Raw genomic sequence first — 20,136 nt, forward strand, 5'->3', positions numbered from 1 at the left:
CTTTTCACAACAGCAGTTATATCCCTTTGATAAACGATGAAACACGCACTTGTTTCTACACTTATTCAAGTTCTAAGTTTACAGAGGGCGCTTAAACGCGTGCTTTTCTAAACGAGATTTTGTGGTGATCGTGTTGTATTATCGCACAAAGGTAATGAGTGAGTGTGTAAATATTTGTTGCCAGATGCATCTGGCCAGCCTTTAGAATGGTTCCGTGTTTGTTCACACAAGTTTGAGTTCACAGGCAGTATGAATGTATTTCATTGTATTTCATATTTCATTATGCCTAAATACATGACACTTTTTTGTATGATCTGTAGCAACTCCTTATATTTTATAAGTGTCATGTATTTCTGTTCTTCCAACTTCTAAATGTCTACCAAAGTCTTCATCATGCCTAGTCTGTCATCATGGTCATACTCACCCTGAAACAATTAGATCCAATACAGCAATGCAAGTCAAAACAGTTTGACTTGCATTGCGCTTTTAGTTTAGGTTCTTGAAATTATTATTGTCTCTGGGCTCCTTTAAATTGTATTATTAGAGATTTTTCCTTCAGAAAACTAGATGTTATGGTCAACATAGGCCATAGGCTACCCCCTTATCCGTTTTTCATATAATGATCAGCTTTCTATACCGTAATCGATGTAAAAAGCACCGAGTGCACTCTCAAAATTAGAAAAAGGGGGCTCTTATTAGAATATAGTTTTGGTTATAAAAAAAAAACAGAGTTGAAAGATTGTTAATATTGTGGTCTATGCTGACAGCCTAATATGATACAAAAGAAGTCTGTGCGTATTTTACACGTAAGATATATTTTCCAGAATTTAAATGCCCATATTTAATGGTGCATATAACATATAGTTCGCAACCTGTGCTGAGCCATTCATAAACGCATTTGTCGCTTTTATTGATAGTGTAAGGGCGTATAGTCACATTGATCAACAAACTGAAATAAAGTCTAGTCTTGAAAATAATAATGAAATGTAGGTATCTTTGCATATGTAATGGTGACAAAGTTTTGAAAAGTCACTTGATTGGTATGGTGCGATTTTCGTTTACACTTTTTTGACTTGCAACATAAAGAAAATATTTGACCTGAGCATTGCTTATTTTATCGTGTGTATATTTTATAGTCGTTCTGACGTGACCCGTAATGGGATGTCCTCAGATCTTTGGTTAGCGGTAACGAAAACTAAGATCTGATTTTAATGAGATTCGTTGGTCCTTCTATAAGGGTGGTGTTCATTTCCGGAGCGTAACTGTTAAATACTTTCTCACAAAACTTTGCATGTCTACCAGGCACATACTGAACTGGTGCCTTTTGCTATTTAGGAATTTTATGAATTTTATTTTTTATGTTTCCATGGCAACAAGTTCACTTATGGAGTATAACAAATAAACTGTTAAATATTTCCTTGCCAAACATTGCATGTCTATGTATAAAGCAACTGGTGCCATTAGATATTAAGGAGTTTGAGAAATGTATATTTTAGAATTTCCATTGCAGCTATTTTGACATGGACTAAGAAAAATGTTGGGTCAGTTACCTGGTTTGGGACCATAACGTGTTAAAATTGGCGGGGGATATAGATGATTTCGTTGATTATACGCTTGTTTAGTTATTGTTTCTTGTAATTTGGCATTTGTTTGCATAAAAAAAACCCACAGAAACACACTGGTTTTACTTTCCATTTCATATGGATGCGACCATGGTGGATCTTTTATTGGTAAACAATGTATGCTTCTTCATTCAATTCTTGCCTCATTAGATACAGGATTGCACATTTACTTGTGGTTACTTTACAGACAGCTGCCGGGGGATATGTCATCTTTCTGATGATTCTTGTTTCTTGGGTAACCTGTGGTACATGTTAGCTACCGTAATTGACCCAATAAGCGCCCCCCCACCCCCCCCTTTTCCCGGATGCCCAAGTAAGATTTACTCACCTGTTTTTTACATACGGTCAAGAATCTTTTGTAGTCGGTTAATGAGGAGATGTTCACCAGTAAAACGTAAGTAACAGTTTATCTCTAGCCCCCCAGCAACAGAAGAATATTGATGAATCTACGCCAATTTGACTCTGAATTGGTCCCAATAAGCGCCCATCCCTTCTGTCTTTATTTTAAGCGCCCTGGGCGCTTATTGGGTCGTTAACGGTATGCCTAATTCATTGCCATTCTTTTGATCATGTGTCTTATATGATATAGCTACTAAATTCCCTGGTGGGTATTGCAACACACAGCCTTCATGTTGTGAGCCATATCATGTCTGCAGTATTGATGATCATAGTGTCATGTTTTGAGGGGCATTTGCAGTCCATGCTGATTGGACCCGTGAAGATCCGGGGTAGAACAGGTCTTCAGCAACCCATGCTTGCCGTAAAAGGCGACTATGCTTGTCGTAAGAGGTGTAGTCAGGATTGCTGACTTGGTTGAAGCATGTCATCGATCCCAATTGCGTGGATTGATGCTCATGATATCAATCACTGGATTGTCGGGTCCAGACTTGATTATTTACATTATTTCTTATTGCAGTCATATAGCTGGAATATCGCTGAGTGTGGATTTGAACAACAAAGCAAACCAAAACAATGCTGATTGGAATCAGGAACCAAAAGCAAAGCCAGTTTCTTTTGAACACAACCCTTTCACTACAGTCAGTAGCCAGCAACCCGTGAAGATCCAGGGTAGAATAGGTCTTCAGCAACCCATGCTTGCCGTAAAAGGCGGCTATTTCTGTCGTAAGATGGGACTAACAGGATCTGGTGGTCAGGCTCTCTGACTTGGTTGATGATGTCATTGTATCCCAATTGCTTAGATAATTGCTTATGATGTCAATCACTCGATTGTCAGATCCATTTACAGACTGCCATCATATACCTCTAATATTGCTGAGTGTGGTGTTAAACAACAAACTACTTCTAAGTTTCTATGCCATTGTTGTTTGTTTTAGGGGGTAGTTTATTACACTATTTCTTTAAAGAGTTCGCTCGTCATGCCGAAGGCTGGGTTTGAAGGCAGCCTATTTCCAGTGTCCCTTTCTGTGATAAAGCATCTCTCTTACATTATTTTTGTTTCAGATGTTGAAACGGAAAGCACAAACAGTTGAATCCAAAGCTGCTAAGAAAAAGAAACAGTCACCTGTTCCTAAAAAAACAGGGTCTGTAAAGAAAGGTAAAGTACCAAAGAAACGTGAGGTGAAAGAAAAGATGAAGAAGGATATTAATACAGTTGCAGAAAAAGAAGGAGGGAAGAAGACCCCGTACCCCAAGCTGATAGATGAGGAAACAAACATAGAGGTAATTAATACTCAAATAGTAGTGGATTTTTGGGCAAAGATGTAACCATGGTAACAGCAGTGTTTGAACTTTAATTTGGTGGTATGGGTTTTGTACTTTTCCCTTTTAGCTCACCTGACTGTCTTTAATTTTTGCATTTTCGTCATCAAACTACAAGCCCTATGAAGCTGAATCTAGTATGAAGGATACTAGCTGTGGTGTCTCTAAAAAATGCTCACAGAATTCTTATCCAATTTTAAACACAACCGCCATGGTGGCCATATTGAAAATGTCATTTTTGGCCATAACTCAACCATGTCTGCATGTATCATTATAAAATCTGATATGCAGCAAGTTGTTGGGTTTTTGTTTTTGTTTTATGATTTTGACTTTTGATCTAGTTATAACCACTCTAAGGTTACTGCATTTTTACATGTTTCCTCTGAAACTACTACGAGGCCTATGGAGTTGAAACTTCAAATGATCCCGGTTATTGTTTCTCTAAACTTACCCACAGAATTTCAGATCAAATTCTAAACATGGCCGCCACAGTGCTGAAGTTGAACATGTCATGTTTCCAGTGTCACTGCATTTTGAAATCTCTTCTGAAACTGTAAGGCCTGTGGAGCTGAAATTTTGTTGAATGATCCCAAGGCAGGACATGCTCACCCTTTCGGTGAACACCGGGTGTCATAATGGAATTCATATAATTTTCACTTTATTTAGCCTTTTGCGCGCAATGGAATCGGTTTCGGTGGATATTAAAGGCGGGTTGTTTTCTGATGTTGACGTTTCATATTTACTTTCAAAGTAAGCCAAATGAAAAGGAGTATTTTCAATCAAAATGAAAAAGATCAAACTTTCAAAATTCCATAGAGGATATTATTGGAATGTTCAGTGTCTAAATTCTGGTATTCCCGAGCGAGAACGGAATTTAGGCATGTGTTTCGAACAATCATATAATTTTCTATTTAATACCGAAGTAGATGTCTACATAGGGACGAATTTTAGTGTTTACCTATGACATGTAGAAGGATATCAAGTCACAACAGCAGCGGAACCACAATTTGTCGAATGACAAAACAAGAATCTTCAGCTATGACATCGTTTCTAGTGTGACGTCATTCCAACCTCATGTCACAATAAGTTTCGAATGACGTCCACAAAGCCAGCTGGATGGCGGAAACAATACACTGTAGTCTCGTGACATGATATGACCCTAAGGCACATATGATTTTTATGAACCCTGATAAGTTTGCCTTCATAGGTAATAATGCTGGCTATTCTCTATCCTTGGGGAAATCACATTTAATTTCAATGATAAATCAAAACTCTTCTTCTAGTTGGCACACTTCAATTGAAAAGGGCACGCCTATGTTTACGAGTGCCCCGTGGCACGTGCACGGTTCAGGTGTATAGATCCAGTCTTCTGCTGCTCTCTGTGTGAGACCTCAATGGGGAAGTACTGGTGTCTGGGAGGGGATCAGCTGCTGCCTGGGGCTAGCTGTGCAGCAACTACACACTGTCTTTCCCTATCAATCTCACTGAGATGATGATAGCCTAAAGACATATCATGTGTGCAACTCTATTGTCCTTGCCTTCCTGAATATGAACAGAAGTAGAATAAGTATTTACTGATTTGGATTAGTGAAGTAGAGGAGTTCATTTTAGGTATTGTAAGCCAAATATCCTTCTCGTCTGATCCAACAAGAAATTAGGACAGGTTTCTGCCTGTTATTGTTCTACCCGATGGTTTTGTTTGTTTGTTTGAGTGTTACATTCAGTAATATTCCAACTACCGGTATATCAGGCTTAACAAAAAGAATTGGTTCTCAGGCAATGTTTTTTTAAAATATAGTGTGGGCAGTGTTTTTTGTTTTTTTTGTTCAAATAAACCAAATAAACAGTTGTGAAACCAAATAAACAATTGTGTACAATCAACCTGAGAAAGAACCTCCCTACCTAAATGTATTCCTTGATGAGTAAAATACTAGAATACTGTATTTGACTACTGTTAGACTTGGTATATTTAAGGCTGTTTTTGGTTTTTGAAACAATGAAAATAAAAACGAAACATGCTGCGAACTTTATGATGATGTGGGCGGTGCCTGAGAATGAAGACTAAGTCAAAAGTGCAATATACTTGTGCTTTAGGAATACTTTTTGTGTTGATGTTATTTTATGTGTCATATTTTCCAATATTCACAACTGTTTAGAGTATTTCATGTGTTATTGTGAATATATATTTTTTATTCCTAATTTGAGTAAAATTTGTGCCAATTTCATTGTGCAGTGTTACCCCTGGAATCAGAGGCCCTTTTTACCATCACCATGTCCTTAGTTCTCAATATGGATGAAAGTACAAATATGCAAAGTTTGAGGAAATTAGCCTTTCACTGTTTCTTATCATTTCTTGTGTTCAACGTTTACAAGATTAACACAGTCATTAACTTCAGGAGACGTGTTGTGGTCACCGTACTTACACTTCATAGCACTGAACTGGGATAGGGAATTAACATGCAGGAAGAGGCCATAACACCTATGTACAAGCTGTGTTTTGATTGGCTAATATTGACTACTTGGTAATCTTTTCATTGGTTGTTCTAACGTGATCTGTAATGGGATGTCCTCAGATCTTTGTTTAGCATCATTTTTATTTCCATGTGGGCAGATTAGACATTTTCTAGTTGCGAATAGCCACAAGATTGCTGTTTGCGGCGTTAAGCAACACTCACTCACTCACTCACTCACTCACTCACCCACCCACCCACCCACCCACCCACTCACTCACTCACTCACTCACTCACTCACTCACTCACTCAAAAGGCGACTAGCGGGATCGGGTGGTCAGGCTCGCTGACTTGGTTGATGCATGTCATCGATCCCAATTGCGTGGATCGATGCTCATGATGTCAATCACTGGATTGTCTGGTCCAGACTCGATTATTTACAGACCGCTGCCATATAGCTGGAATATTGCTGAGTGTGGCGTTAAACAACAAACCAACCAACCAACCAATGCTTTGCGTGGAACAGTGTAGAAAGTCCCATACCATATTTCTTCTATTACACGCTTCGGCATCTTTTCATTTCTTTCAAGGTGACCTAAAAGAAAGTAACACAGCTTTGTTATTCCTTTGATGTGAGAATATGAATAGAAAACTATGCTTACATACTGCAAAATGTTTAATGAATTTTAGTTTAGATCACAAATTTATCAGGACCTTTTTCTATATTCTCTGGAATTTTCTCAACAGTTTGTGTTGCATCTTATCTTTTAACAGAGCGATGAAAAGATTGAGTTCACAGCTAGTCTGCCAACACGTAACAACAGAGGGGAACTGGTATTTGCTGGCATTCCAGAGTTCCGACCAAATATGACGCCAAAGGAAGTTATGCAAGCTGGCAGTTTTGGAGGAACTTATTTTCGACCAATCAAATCTGGTGCTACAAGTAAGATTCAAACTTGTTTGTTTCATATATGAGTTAGTAAGGGGGTGAGTGTGGTTTTACGGTGCTTGTAGCTATGTACCAGCCCCAAGAGAGCTTGGGGTTGGGGAGTAACACGACACCAGAAAAGTGATATAGATCAAATTAGATACCGTAAATCTTGATATTAACGCGAGCATGAATTAAATGCGAAAAATGCGAGTGGTCTTTGCTCGCATTATTAAACATCAAATTTATATCAACAATAAGACATTTTGGATAGCAGAAATACCAACTTAGACATACGCTGAAAACAAACAACATCACTGTTTATTGAGCAGCACTTGTTACAAGTATATAAACAATGTCATTCAAACACTAAGTACATCCTGTGAATTGTCACTAATGGGATCAAGACAAGCGTTCTACTCACTCATGTCATCACTGATCACACCTGCAAGTCCGGACAGACGTCACCCAACACAGTGTCTTTGCTCTTTGCTACTGTATCAAAGGCCGACACGAGCCAGCACGCACATATTGTTTTAGCTGAAGTACTCTACTCAGCGCTAATAAGCGGTGCTATTTGGTGTGTGATTGGAATAATGTAAGGTTGGCTTCAGGTGAGGATTCTCCTGTAAACCTGACAGAGGACATTTTGTTTAGATATAAATCCACTGATACTTGAAAGCAGGGGGTGTCGCATTCATATTGAGTCGCATTTGTGGCTAGGGGCCATCGGTCGCATTCTTTTGGAGACATTAATTTCACGTTTTACAGTATTCACAACTGCTGACAAACCTAGACACATCATCACCTAGTAAATCTGGGTAAGATCAGATAGCTCTGGCAAGTCTAAGGGACGCAACTCTGCCTAGCAAATTGCTGCCTTAGAAGACTGGGCCACCCAGTCACAATGATCACACCCATGTATTAATCATCAAGGTCTTAGATAAATAAATTGCAAGTGATTCCATGGCATACGATTGGCTAACCAAGCAATTGTTTTTTTGGCTGTATGTTTCATTTGTGTTGTTGGCTACATTTTTTGTGTTATTGACTATGTAAACAGCCTGAGAAGCTATTATTAAGGACTTCACCAGCCGATATTATTACTATTTGACAATGATTCATACATGCTTATGATATTGTCAGAATCGTAAAATCAACTCTGCTTTATGTAGAGATTTGTATTAGAAATGGAAAGGGTTTTGTCGCTTTATATAATTATCTATGTTTAAGAAATTACTTCAATATTAGTTTGTGTCAATGGAAGTATGCACACTTCCTATAAATCTGCAACGTTGACTTACAGTGTGCACACCAGTTTGCACATTGATACCTCCATAACCTCATAAATATGGAGGGGGCACGGGTGGCCCAGTCGTCTTAGGCAGCGTGATTCGCTGTGCAGAGTTGCGTCCCTTGGGCACGCCAGAAACCTATGATTGTGAGTTCGAATCCCGGTTTGCCCCAATTATGTTTCTAGGTTTGTCAACCTGTGCTCGTGGGTTTCACTGAAGTGGTAAATGTCTGAGATCTGCATCACTTCGGGCTTTCCTCCCACATTAAACTGACACGCCGTGATATAACTGGAATAATGTTAAAAGTGGCGTTAAGCCCAACTCACTCACTCATAAATATGGAAGTCCATTCTTACTTGCTTGTTTTGTTGCAGAGAAGAGCTATTCTGGTGTATGGAAGGAGCTGCCCAAGGACTGGCTGCAAGGTCTCAACATCGGAAAACAGGTGCGGGAATCTGGCTGTGTGTTTCTCATCTCACTGTTGATACAGTCCCATGAAGATTAGGGGTAGAATAGGTCTTCAGCAACCCATGCTTGCCGTAAAAGGCGACTATGCTTGTCGTAAGAGGTGACTAACGGGATCGGTAGGACTTGGTTGATGCATGTCATCGATCCCAATTGCGTGGATCGATGCTCATGATGTCAATCTTTGGATTTTCTAGTCCAGTCTTGATTATTTACAGACTGCCGTCATATAGCTGGAATACTGCTGAGTGTGGCATTAAACAACAAACACTGTTGATACGAGTATGAAACAATCTATAGGATCATTTTCAGAGATATGGCTTGACTCATTTTGAGCCTAAAGTCACAGACTGTGCTCCATTAGGTAGCCAGGAATCCTACCATGTCTCGTTCACATGTTCATAGCTACAGAGGTGACTGTAGTGTCAGGATTTACATTGATTTTTTGTAAACAAGTGCTGTTTCTAGCCATGTTTTAACCACTGTTCAGCATAAATGAGCAAGGAAGGGTACATTTTGGATTCCAGTGTTGTGTACACCAGATAACAAGAGTACAGGGAAAATGCCTCTAAGGTTTTGAACTGCTGGAAATGGTGCCAATTTAATCTGGCTGTTTTGTTGATGTGTGTGATGCTCTGAAGTTAGATGCAAGACTGGCTCCTTTTTGGTCTTGGAACGGAGGAGAAGCCTTGTTGTTGTAGTGTTCACTCATCTTAGCAAAGTCCCAGGTTTGCTTCCACACTGGAGTGGGGGCACGGGTGGCCCACTCGTCTAAGGCGCCGCAATTCGCTGCGCAGAAACCTATGAGAGTGGGTTTGAATCCCGGTTTGCCCCGATAATGTTTCTAGGTTTATCAGCACCATACCCGTGCTCGTGGGTTTCACCGAAATGGTAAACGTCTAAGACTTGCATCACTTTGGGCTTTCCTCCCACATTAATCTGACAGGCCGTGATATAACTGGAATACTGTTACAAGCGGCGTTAAACCCAACTCACTCACTCACTCCACACTGGAGTACAATGTAAAGCCAATTACTGGTCTCCCCTGTCTGCTTGATAACCGCAGGGTAATACTCACTCCTGGTCCAATGTGGTCATCTTGTCTTCCTCACAGGTGTCAGCATCAACATATGACGAGACGGTCAACACATACAAGGCAAAATGTGGCGGCAGCCTGGACATGTGGGAGTCAAGTGGCTGGATTCATAAACAAGACCCTTATGGCTGGTTCCAGTGGTACTGTAGGTGAGTGTAGGGTCAACACCTGACTGTGTCAGTGGTACTGGCTGTGAGCATATTACCAGGGGCAAGGCAACGGCAATGGTGTTAACTGACGCTCGATCATAGCGCCACCAGTAGCTATTACGAGTTATGTCCCTCCTTTGTCCCTCTTATTGATCAATCAAATTCCATCTCTCATATCACTTGCAGTTGCGTCAAACAATATGGTGGCGCCCGGGCAAGACGATCTGATTGATAATCAAGATCTATGTGGTGATAAGTACCGGTCTTACACCATGAAGTGCATTAAATTATTTGAGCACCTTGATTAAAAACATGAAACAATTTGTAAAAATATCTGTTGACGCCCAGTTGGCGGTACACATGCTTTGCAAGTCCTGCAATCACCCCAAATCTGCATGTTGAATTCCATGTTGTTAACGAACCGTATGTCTTGTTTGTTACATAATTTTGATTGGACTATGCATAGACTTGTTAGTCCAGCCAAAATGTAACTGTAGGGTTCCAGGGAAGTTCGGCAAGGGTTTAAACTGGACTTTTATAGTCAGTTAACTCCTTTGCCTCGGGAAGATGGCATATTACCAGCACAAATATGGCTGGTGGTTGCAGTAAATTAGATATGATACCAGGGTGCTGTTGTACAACCCTAAAGCTATGACTGTTGTAAGTCTGTGTTACGGCATGGGAGTTATGATCACCTTAGTGCTCGGATCGCTTTGTACAACAGCTCCCTGGACCCACACAACCCTACGGTGTTCAGGTAACAATTGGTACCCAGCCACCTATACCTGTTGTATGAGGCAACTCAATGGTTGTCAGGTGGCAGCATCAAGGACTTGGTTGATTACATGCCATTAAACCCAAACAATGTAGATTGTTGCTCATTTATCAATCATTGGATTGTCTGGTCATGACTCCATTATTTCCAACTGCTGTCGTAGTGCTGAAATATTGTTAACAACAAACTGAATTATTGGCTGAGAGTTATTGTGAGTAAAGATACATGCAGTGCATCTTTCCGAGACAAGCGTGTCCACTAGCCTATATCAAAGCCTAGTTTCTACCCTTGCCCCATCAAGGCTACTTTTCTTGGCTTGACCCTGGCACCACAAGTTGTGCCCTTGTAATGAAAATGCGATATCTAATCAGATCGCAGTTTTTATCTCGTTTCACAAAAAAAGGCAGCAACCATTGGCGACGACTTCGTTGAACAGATAACTTGAGACTCAGGTGATATTCTGTATATTTTTTACTTATCCTGCATTACTCCTTAATGCATTCACTGCTTACTTACGACAACTAGAAGGACAGCCTGCGAAGGTCCTGGGTGAAGAAATAAAGTTGTTGTTCTCAAGTCCCAATAAGTGGCCTTCCGTCGCTGTCCTGTGACCTTGATGACACCTAAGGTAATCTTCACATCACTGCTTGTCGCAGCACAGCTAGGACGTGTCCCAGCGGAGCTCTCCTTTTGGATTAATTATAGACCTTCAGTTTGTCTACAATCTTAAAAATTGATCTGCGATGGGTGATGTATTCTTTTCATATTACTTTCACCATGTTGTGTAGTTTTATGTGAATTAATTAGGCGTGTAAAGACTCTTGTCTTTTTTCCCGCCAAAATATTGTTGTTCGCCGCCATTTTGAATTGTGTTACAATCGTTTGCCTGCCAAGGTAGTCATATTGTTTACAATTCTCAGCTACGTATGTATAACATATTCTTATGTTCTTAAATACTACTAGCTTTGGCGTAACAGTGAGTTGCGTATACTCAAATTATTGTATACTTTTTCAACTCGTTAAAAATATGGTTGCCGAATCTACGGCATTCTTCCAGTCCCGCTTTATCAACAATTCTTTTATTGCGTACCTATGTTTATGCAATTAAATAGGTTTTTGTTGGTCTTTTTGGTTTACATTGAGTTGCGTATATGAACTATTGTATACTCTTGCAACTTGTAGTTTTGCCGATAGATTATTGTTCAATTCTATGGCATTATTCCAGTACCGCTTCATCAACAATGGCGTAATTGTGTAACTTATGATTGAGCGTGGTACTAATTGTCGTGGGAAAAATCTTACAAGATTATCATCCACGTTGTTTGGTCTGTACGCAGATGTGCTCTCCAAACCCTAAATGAAAATATAAATACCCTTGGTTTACATTTAGTTGCGCATACAAAAAGATTGTATACCTTTGCAACTCATAATTTTGCCGATAGATTAGAGTTCAAATTCTTCGGCACTCTTCCAGTATTGTCTCATCAACAAGGGTTTAATTGTGTAACATACCTTTGAGCATTGTACTAATTGTCGTGGAAAAAACCTTACAAAGATTATCATCCACGTTGGTTGGTTTGCGAGCAGATGTGCTCTCCAATCTCTAAATGTAAATAGCCTTGGTTTACATTGAATTGCGTATATAAAAATATTATATACCCTTGGAATTCGTATTTTTGCCGATAGATTACTGTTCAATTCTACGGCATTCTTCCAGTACCATTTCTTCAATGGTTTAATTGCGTAACTTATGTTTGCGTGGTGTACATATTGTCGTGGAATATTCGCCCAAAGCTCTTTATCCACGGTCCTAGGCATGCATGTAGATGTGCTCGCCCAAATTCAAAATGTAATTTTTGTGTAAATCTCTAATCCAACGAGTTTACTATATAAAAGCAGATTACTCACAATCATATTTTGCAGTTATTCCGTCGTGAGACGAGAGGAATGTCACTATCGCAGAATAGCGAATGACATGGTTCGGTCATTACCACCCAACCGTTATTATCAGCAGGTATTATGACGCCTGTGACTGCAGAAGTACACCATCCACCGAAATCAACAATACCGAGGATTTTGTGAGTATCGTAACTGCTCTTATTTTTTCAGCCGCCGGACACTTCCAGATACATGTATGTTAATCTGTGAGGTCGGCGACAGCACCAGCGTATCAAGATGCTATGATGGGGGTAGATTAGACGCAAGCCTTGATCCAGTCAATACTTTTGAGCTTTGTGTCTGATTTATCTGCGCCGAGCGCAGCACTTGACTACAACCCAAGCACTTCTATTACGCAAGCGACGCACGATCAGCTTAGCGCTGTTCCAACATATCCAGCATAGACATGCGCCGAGCGCAGCGTCTGACTGCTACCCAAGCGCTCCTATCACGCAAGCGACGCACGATCAGCTTAGCACTGTTCCAACATATCCAGCATAGACCTGCGCCGAGCGCAGCGTCTGACTGCTACCCAATGCGCTCCTATTACGCAAACGTCGCACGATCAGCTTAGCGCTGTTCCAACATTCCAGACCTGCGCTGAGCGCAGCGTCTGCGTACCAATCAAGGTCTCTACAATGACGTTAGCCCAAGGCTTACAGTGTACTCGGTTACGTAACCGGCACATGATCAGCTTAGCACATGTACCCGATTGGGAAGCAAACCATCTCGTGTCAGTAACGCCCTCCCCTGATAACAGGGTAAATAAGAGGGACACCACGAGGTCATTGGAGGAAGACTTCTCCAAAACTCACTTTTGCTCCGTCATTTAAGCGACCAATATCGTCAATGTTTGCAGTGGATCAGAATCTATTAGAGGATAACCCTATCTGAATAGATCACTTTCAAACTATCGTGTTTTTCCTACAGCGTCAGTTTGACCACAGGAAAATTCATCTTGAGACCGTTCTGACGGAGATTACCGTCACACCCAAGACTTTACAGCGTTTCCAACTGAGATGCTGGTTTCAAGGGCAGTCTATTACGTCAACCTTGGTCATCTACTCCCCTGTTCAACGAACAGATCGCAGACACGCACGTCAAGTTCCCAAAAAGCTTGGAAAGTCCAAGCGGGCTGGCAAGTCAGGGAATTATAAGCCTTGACGCGCGTTTCTCAGGGAAGACCAGCATTCCCTTACTGAGAAGGGAGTGGCAGAGACAAGTCTCAAGGACGATTTCGTACTTATCGCACTATATCATGGTGTCCGTATACGGGTAGAGATAACCCCACCGTTGACCACAGTTTGATTGGGAAAATCCAACATTGATATACTGTTGGTAAGAAGAGCTGTAGAGTGGGTTCACAACCCAGTTTTTACACCGGGGTTTTATCCTCACACCTACCTGGTACTCATGAAGGACCCAGACAAGATGAGAATGATCCACAATCTCTGTGTTCAACGAACGTTTGACTCTTGATCAGTCTCGACTATCCATCCCAACCGTAGACTTTTCAGGTCCAGTTCATTGAGGTTCACTACCAATGGTAGTATTTCCCATTTGACATGTCAGTGACACTTATGGCTATTTACAGGAGTAATGAAGCCAATAACTATCTACACGTGATGAACACTTGGTTCGAGTCGTAGATGGAGGGCGATCTACTGTATCATCAACACATGTCAATAACTGGGATAGACAATCAACGAGACGAAGTCGGGAGTATTCTCCTTCCTATTGACTTCAGTTCATAGGAGACCTGTTCAAGACAGACCAGGATATCCTATCTGTACCGAGGGACAGATGGCACAAGTTTCTACTTCTTTTGTCATCTACTCTACACCAACCACACACACTTCGCCAGTGGCAAGTGTTGCTAGGGTTAATCACCTCGGCACAGGAGTTAACTAGCATGGGCCGCTTACAACTGCGACCAATTCAATTTTTTCCTGAACCCTTACATCAGGAGTCAGGATCCACTCAAGGCCATCACTCTACCGACTAATCTAGAGCCTTGCCTCAATTTGTGGCGTTGAATGTCTGCGGAGTCTCTTTATTCGGGTTTTCCCCGAATACACACCTGTTTGTGGACGGCCCCTTTCAGGGGTGGGGTCTTCACTTACAAGACCAGATAAACTCAGGGCTATGGCCCGGCGCTCAATGGAAGTGGCACACAAACAACTTGGAGTTGGAAGCTTTAATTCTGGCTATATCACATTGGCAGAATCAACTACAGTTAGCCCGACTCGCAATATCCACAGACAACAGCACTGTGGTGTGGTGCCTGTGCAATCGGGGAACAACACACTCCCACTCTTTACTTCTAAGGACATTCAGATTTGTTCCATCTAGTGGATCGGCTGTGACTAAAGTTCATAGTTCAGCACATCCCCGGATGTAGAAACAGACTGGCCGATACTTTATCACGTCCAGACAGGGTGGCTCCCACCGAGTGGAAATTTCTCACAGAAGCATTCCAGTTACTGCTTCAGGAATTCAGGCAACCAAACATTGTCTTGTTTATTACTTGCCTAGGCCACCAACTCATGACGTATATCTCCCCGTTGCCGGATCCGCAGACTTGGGCGGTGGACGAGTTCAGTATCACTTGGGAAGGGCAAAAAAACTAACACTTTTCTGCCACCACTTTTACTTCCCAAGGTGATACAGGGGATCAAGGAGACAAGGTATCTCGATCTCTCCTTTGGTCGCACCCTGGTAACCGGCGAGAGGGTAGTTCGTCAAGCTCGGAAAAATCTAAAACGATTCACTACCCCTCTTCACAGTGGTCCAACCTACTCATCCACCCTCAACAGAAAATTGCCTCACCCAACGTCTGCACGCATGGTTCGTCTTTAAAAGGCGTTTAAGTGCGAAGGGTTATTTCGACACGGGCAGCAAAGCTATAGCTTTAATTCATCGTTACTCTCCCAGAGACGACGATGACAAGTGGGGATCACTTGAGACTTTTTACAGGGAAGGAAAGAATCAAGACCCTACGATTGCGTCACAATTCCTAGAGGAATACCTCCTACATTGCGTACCCAAAAACACTTGGAAGGTAGCACCATTACTACGTAATTGGCTGCAATTATCTTAGTGTTGGCCGTTTCCGGAAAATCACAATGTGATTAAGGTCACGGAACTACAGGCCATATTATGCTCATTCAGGCTTGAGGATCAGAAGGCCAAGTTCCAGCCACCTGATTGGGACTTGAACGTGGTACTTCGAGGTTTGCGAGGGCCCCCTTCGGGCCCCTCATTGCATCCTCATTTCATCCTCATTTTCAAGCTCCTTCCCATCGCGTGACACCTTCGTTACACTCTCGGTATAGTATAGAGAGCTCCGCGAACGGGCTATCGCTGTGAGGAGCTTGGACATCACCAAGGAAACAATGGTTTCTCTTGGCATTAGCAATGGCGGTACGGGTGAGCGAACTACATGTGATTGACTCAACCCGGATCCGTTTTGAGCATGGGACGCACGGAACGGGACATCTAGGGTTATGCTGGGATTTTATTGCTAAAATCTACTACCGGGCCAACCCGACCGTTCCTTCACCATCCCACCGATATCGACTAGTGTGGGAATCGTACATGGTGAAGTTCTCCTGGGCTCGGTGCGAGCAGTTCGAGTTTTCATTCGACGCTCCAAGACTAGGAGTTCGACGAGGAGTTCGAGGAAGCGGTCATTGATACCCGTATTTACTTTGTCAACGACCGAAGTTAGTCGCATAATTGCAAACACCATATCTCTATGGTTACGTGCAGTAATCCTTCAGACATACGAGATCGCCAAACGGAACTCGCCGAGAGCGAATTACCCTCAAGATCTCAAGGTGTCAGCCTTACCAGGACTCAACACGGCACTTGTGGTTTTGGAACAATCACGGAAGGATATTTCTGGAGATTCGACACATATTTTCGTTAGTCATAACCTTCGCGTTGGGGCTCTCGGGGATGTCGAAAACGTTTGAAGTTTGGCCCTCTGGTTGTTATCCTGTAGGTTGCCAACCCCTGACGCAAGTAATGAACTCGCCCTATACAGAGCCAGTCAACTTCCATGTGCAGTCACTCAGTCGCCGCCAGTGGAAGAATATTAGACAATCTTGTTTGTCAGCGACGGCTCGATGACGTAGTAAGTAAAGAATTAGCTGAATAGCTATTATTTTCTTTATTACTATGCGTGTATATATAGGGAATTTCTCTTTAATTCCTATGTTCAATCTTTTTGATTTTTGAACAACCCTACCGTAATGGCGTTTTGTTTCCTTTCTGAACTTTTCCGCTTCACGGTTTATCGACCAACTGGTGTCGTATTGTAGGGTGTGAATTATTGAGGTTTCTGTATTCTGAAGGTTTACCCACCTCCAAACCGTCCGATACAGATGCATTAAGGAGTAATGCAGGATAAGTAAAAAATTTAGTAAAATCTAAATATTTTTTACATTTGTATACTTATCCTGCATTACTACGCTTAAGGCCCACCCGTCGTAAGACTTGCCTCCCCACTTTGGCTTCAGAAACCTCAAAAGTATGTTTTTCTAAGAGCTTGGGCGACAGGCAGTGATGTGAAGATTACCTTAGGTGTCATCAAGGTCACAGGACAGCGACGGAAGGCCACTTATTGGGACTTGAGAACAACAACTTTATTTCTTCACCCAGGACCTTCGCAGGCTGTCCTTCTAGTTGTCGTAAGTAAGCAGTGAATGCATTAAGGAGTAATGCAGGATAAGTATACAAATGTAAAAAATATTTAGATTTTACTAAGAATCTAGGGACCCTTATGTCTGTAACGTTTAACATTAGGGTTATGACAAGGACCACTTGACGTCAATGCTTAGTTTCAACCACTGATATGTTTCAGGTTTTATCAAGGGCGTCGGACAGAGGATGATAGACGTCAGATTGGGCGGTGGTTGAGGTGTGCAGGCAAGACGGGACGGTGGCGGAACAATCTCATCTCTAAGTGTGTGAAGAGTGGGTGTGGCTATGACAACCACGGCATCTCGCCAGTGGTGCGACAGACGTTACAGCACTGGGGGTACAAACTTAACAAGGAGGATTTTGATGTGTATGCAAAACAGAAACGTCTTTTGTGAGATAAAATGTGAAGAAAACCTTCCGCCTCCATCTTTGACTGGACTGAGGGAAAAGTAAGGGGGGCACTCCACCCTCGGTGCATGCGGAACCTGCTCAAAATACTCAAATGTTAATATCAACACTCAGGAAATATGTTTCTTTTCTGTTATGAGAGTTAGCTCCCCTTGGCATTTGTGCAATTACAGATTCCTGATGCACTGGATGTGAAAAAGTGAGGGTTGCAACTTCAATGAAGAAGCAAATAGTTTTTCTTGCAAAAGGGCAGGGAAAATTACGTTTTTTGTATTTTGTAAACCTGATTCTCCCACCAGCTTGCCTCAGATGTTCCTTCACAGAACAGTTCCACAGATGTTTAAAGATGTCTTCTTGTACCATGTATGAAGGAGAGACTGGTGCCTTACTGGCGGTTTTAGCTATACAACGACAATTTTAGGAGTTCTTTTTTTATTCATATACAGAAATTCAGGTCAATCATTACTAATGAATTTATGGTTTACATGCTGCTTTTGCAGTTGATGTCAGTAACTAACGTGGTGTGTTTGTTAGTACTGCAGATTCTGTCTGTACACTGTCAGATTTATGAACTCTTTAGTTAAAAGAGTGGTACCCACTGGAAGTGTTCTTCAAAATTGTCATTCTCAAACACGTCAGTTTGGCTGCGGCTCTGTATTTTAAATCCTTTATCACTTTGGGTTTCTTGTTTCATTCCTCCGATAGGTGTTGCTTCATCCTGTGCAGTTAAAATAGTGCCCAACATAAGTCAAACCAGTCTGAATTGTAGTCAATAAGAAGCAAGTTTTTATTAATCCGCGGAGAAGCAGCCCATCTATATTTCAATACTTTCAAAGTTAGTGTGTTGTTTCCCTTTAATGTCCTGGAACTCTGGTAGAGAGTTCATGCCAACACAGTCAATGTAGGACCTGACAGGAGCTCAGTATCAGATCAAGGATTAACAATATGAACCTTTTGATGTCATAATTTCAGTCTCTATTTTGAATCTCCCTGCTCTAGACATTAAAGGTAGTGTTCAAATGATGGAGGAAAATGGAGCGTTTGTTTCTCTCCCTGATCCTTACGTTACATGATCAGCTGTTAGTTATTGGTGTGGATGGGGTACCATTCTACAATAGCATGTGGACCAGGCATCATAATACAAAACAAAGTTAAGAAACGTACACTTCATTCCAAGAAATCATTTGTCCAAGAAATTAACATGGCCTCGTAACTAATACACGAAGAATGCCTGTTTCATAGGTGTTCATTGGTCAGACAGTGTTTCAATGTGTATTTGTGGCACATCTACTTCTGGCACCATGCAACAAATGACAACATGATAAGAATGTCTGACTGAACATGTCCGTCATTTCTTCCTGTTATAACAATAACAATGCACCACTTATGGCATAATAAAAGTTATTTATCATATTATGGGTAGGGTTCTCTGCAGGATAAAGCCAACGGATAAAAACGATATCCGTTGGGGTCATATGCGGATTGAGATGCAGATATCAAAGGTCAAGTAGGGACTACTTTCACTTTTTACAAACATTTGGCTATCGAGGGTTAACCATCATGAGTTTTGAGAAACTACTGGGATAATTGATATCATTAACAAAAGAACAGTCTAATATATCGAAAGTCAGTGTCTAACTGTGACTGTCAACAACGTCTGAACGTGGCTGTGACATCTCATAGACTAGGGTTAGACTAGCTTGCCTTTGACAAAGGGCAGTTACTCTAGCGGACAGACCGATGGATTGCCGCGAGAGGCAAGTAAAAACAATTGTTGTTTTGTGTATATGTTGCTTTGCCACTGTATAAGAAACATATTTCGGTTGGAACTATATTGGCTACTGTCACTGTCCGACTGACTCATCACTTACCCTGTGACGTAATAAATATTAATGTGCAGAAGTTTAGGTAATGTTTGTGAGAGAGGGAAAGCGTTTTCCAAGCACAGAATTATAGAATGACAATATATGATAAAGAGGTTATCACGCTTGTGTGTTTGGGGATGCTAAATATCCTGTATTAGGAATAAATGTATTAGTGTTTTCATCACTCATATAGGACGAAATTACGACAAAAATTTAAGCCAGATTAAAAAAATAATCATAAGATATGATGTATAGAATGTTGAAGAAGGTAATCCAAGCAAAAAGATTCGTTAAAAAAAGTTAATTCTGAACGGATGGCTTGGATTATGAGAACAGAAAAAAAAGTTGTTTTGCATTAGACATGCGTTTTGAGAATTGGAACATGTATTGTGATCATCCCTATTACCCTATTTACAGTATTTTATACAAATAAAATCATGGCATTGTATTTGTTTCTTGGTATTTTAACTCACCTGAAAGTCAAGTGAGCTCGTCTTACAGCATCCAAAGACATGGTTCTCCTTCCACCCTGAAGCTTGGAAAAGGTCTTCAGGAACCCATGCTTGCCGTAAAAGGTGACTTTGCTTGTCGTAAGAGGCGACTAACGGGATCGGGTGGTCAGGCTCGCTAAATTGGTTGATACATGTCATTGTATCCTAATTGTGTTGGCCAATGCTCATGATGTCAATCACTGGATTGTCAAGACTCCATTTTTTACA

General features: G+C 41.3%; 1 protein-coding gene across 1 annotated transcript; it reads left to right on the forward strand.

Annotated features, from left to right (window-relative positions):
* Positions 1 to 66: 66 nt before the first annotated feature.
* Positions 67 to 19,854, forward strand: LOC139474257 (uncharacterized). The gene is made up of 6 exons (XM_071257186.1): positions 67 to 151; positions 3,084 to 3,302; positions 6,566 to 6,734; positions 8,389 to 8,459; positions 9,594 to 9,724; positions 17,305 to 19,854. The coding sequence occupies exons 2-6, from the start codon at positions 3,084 to 3,086 to the stop codon at positions 17,537 to 17,539; spliced, it is 825 nt and encodes a 274-aa protein (XP_071113287.1). The 5' UTR covers positions 67 to 151; the 3' UTR covers positions 17,540 to 19,854.
* The last annotated feature ends 282 nt before the right edge of the window (positions 19,855 to 20,136 follow it).

This window comes from Haliotis cracherodii, unplaced genomic scaffold (genome assembly GCF_022045235.1).
Source record: "Haliotis cracherodii isolate W230 unplaced genomic scaffold, xgHalCrac1.p SCAF_3, whole genome shotgun sequence".
Lineage (NCBI taxonomy): Eukaryota > Metazoa > Mollusca > Gastropoda > Lepetellida > Haliotidae > Haliotis > Haliotis cracherodii.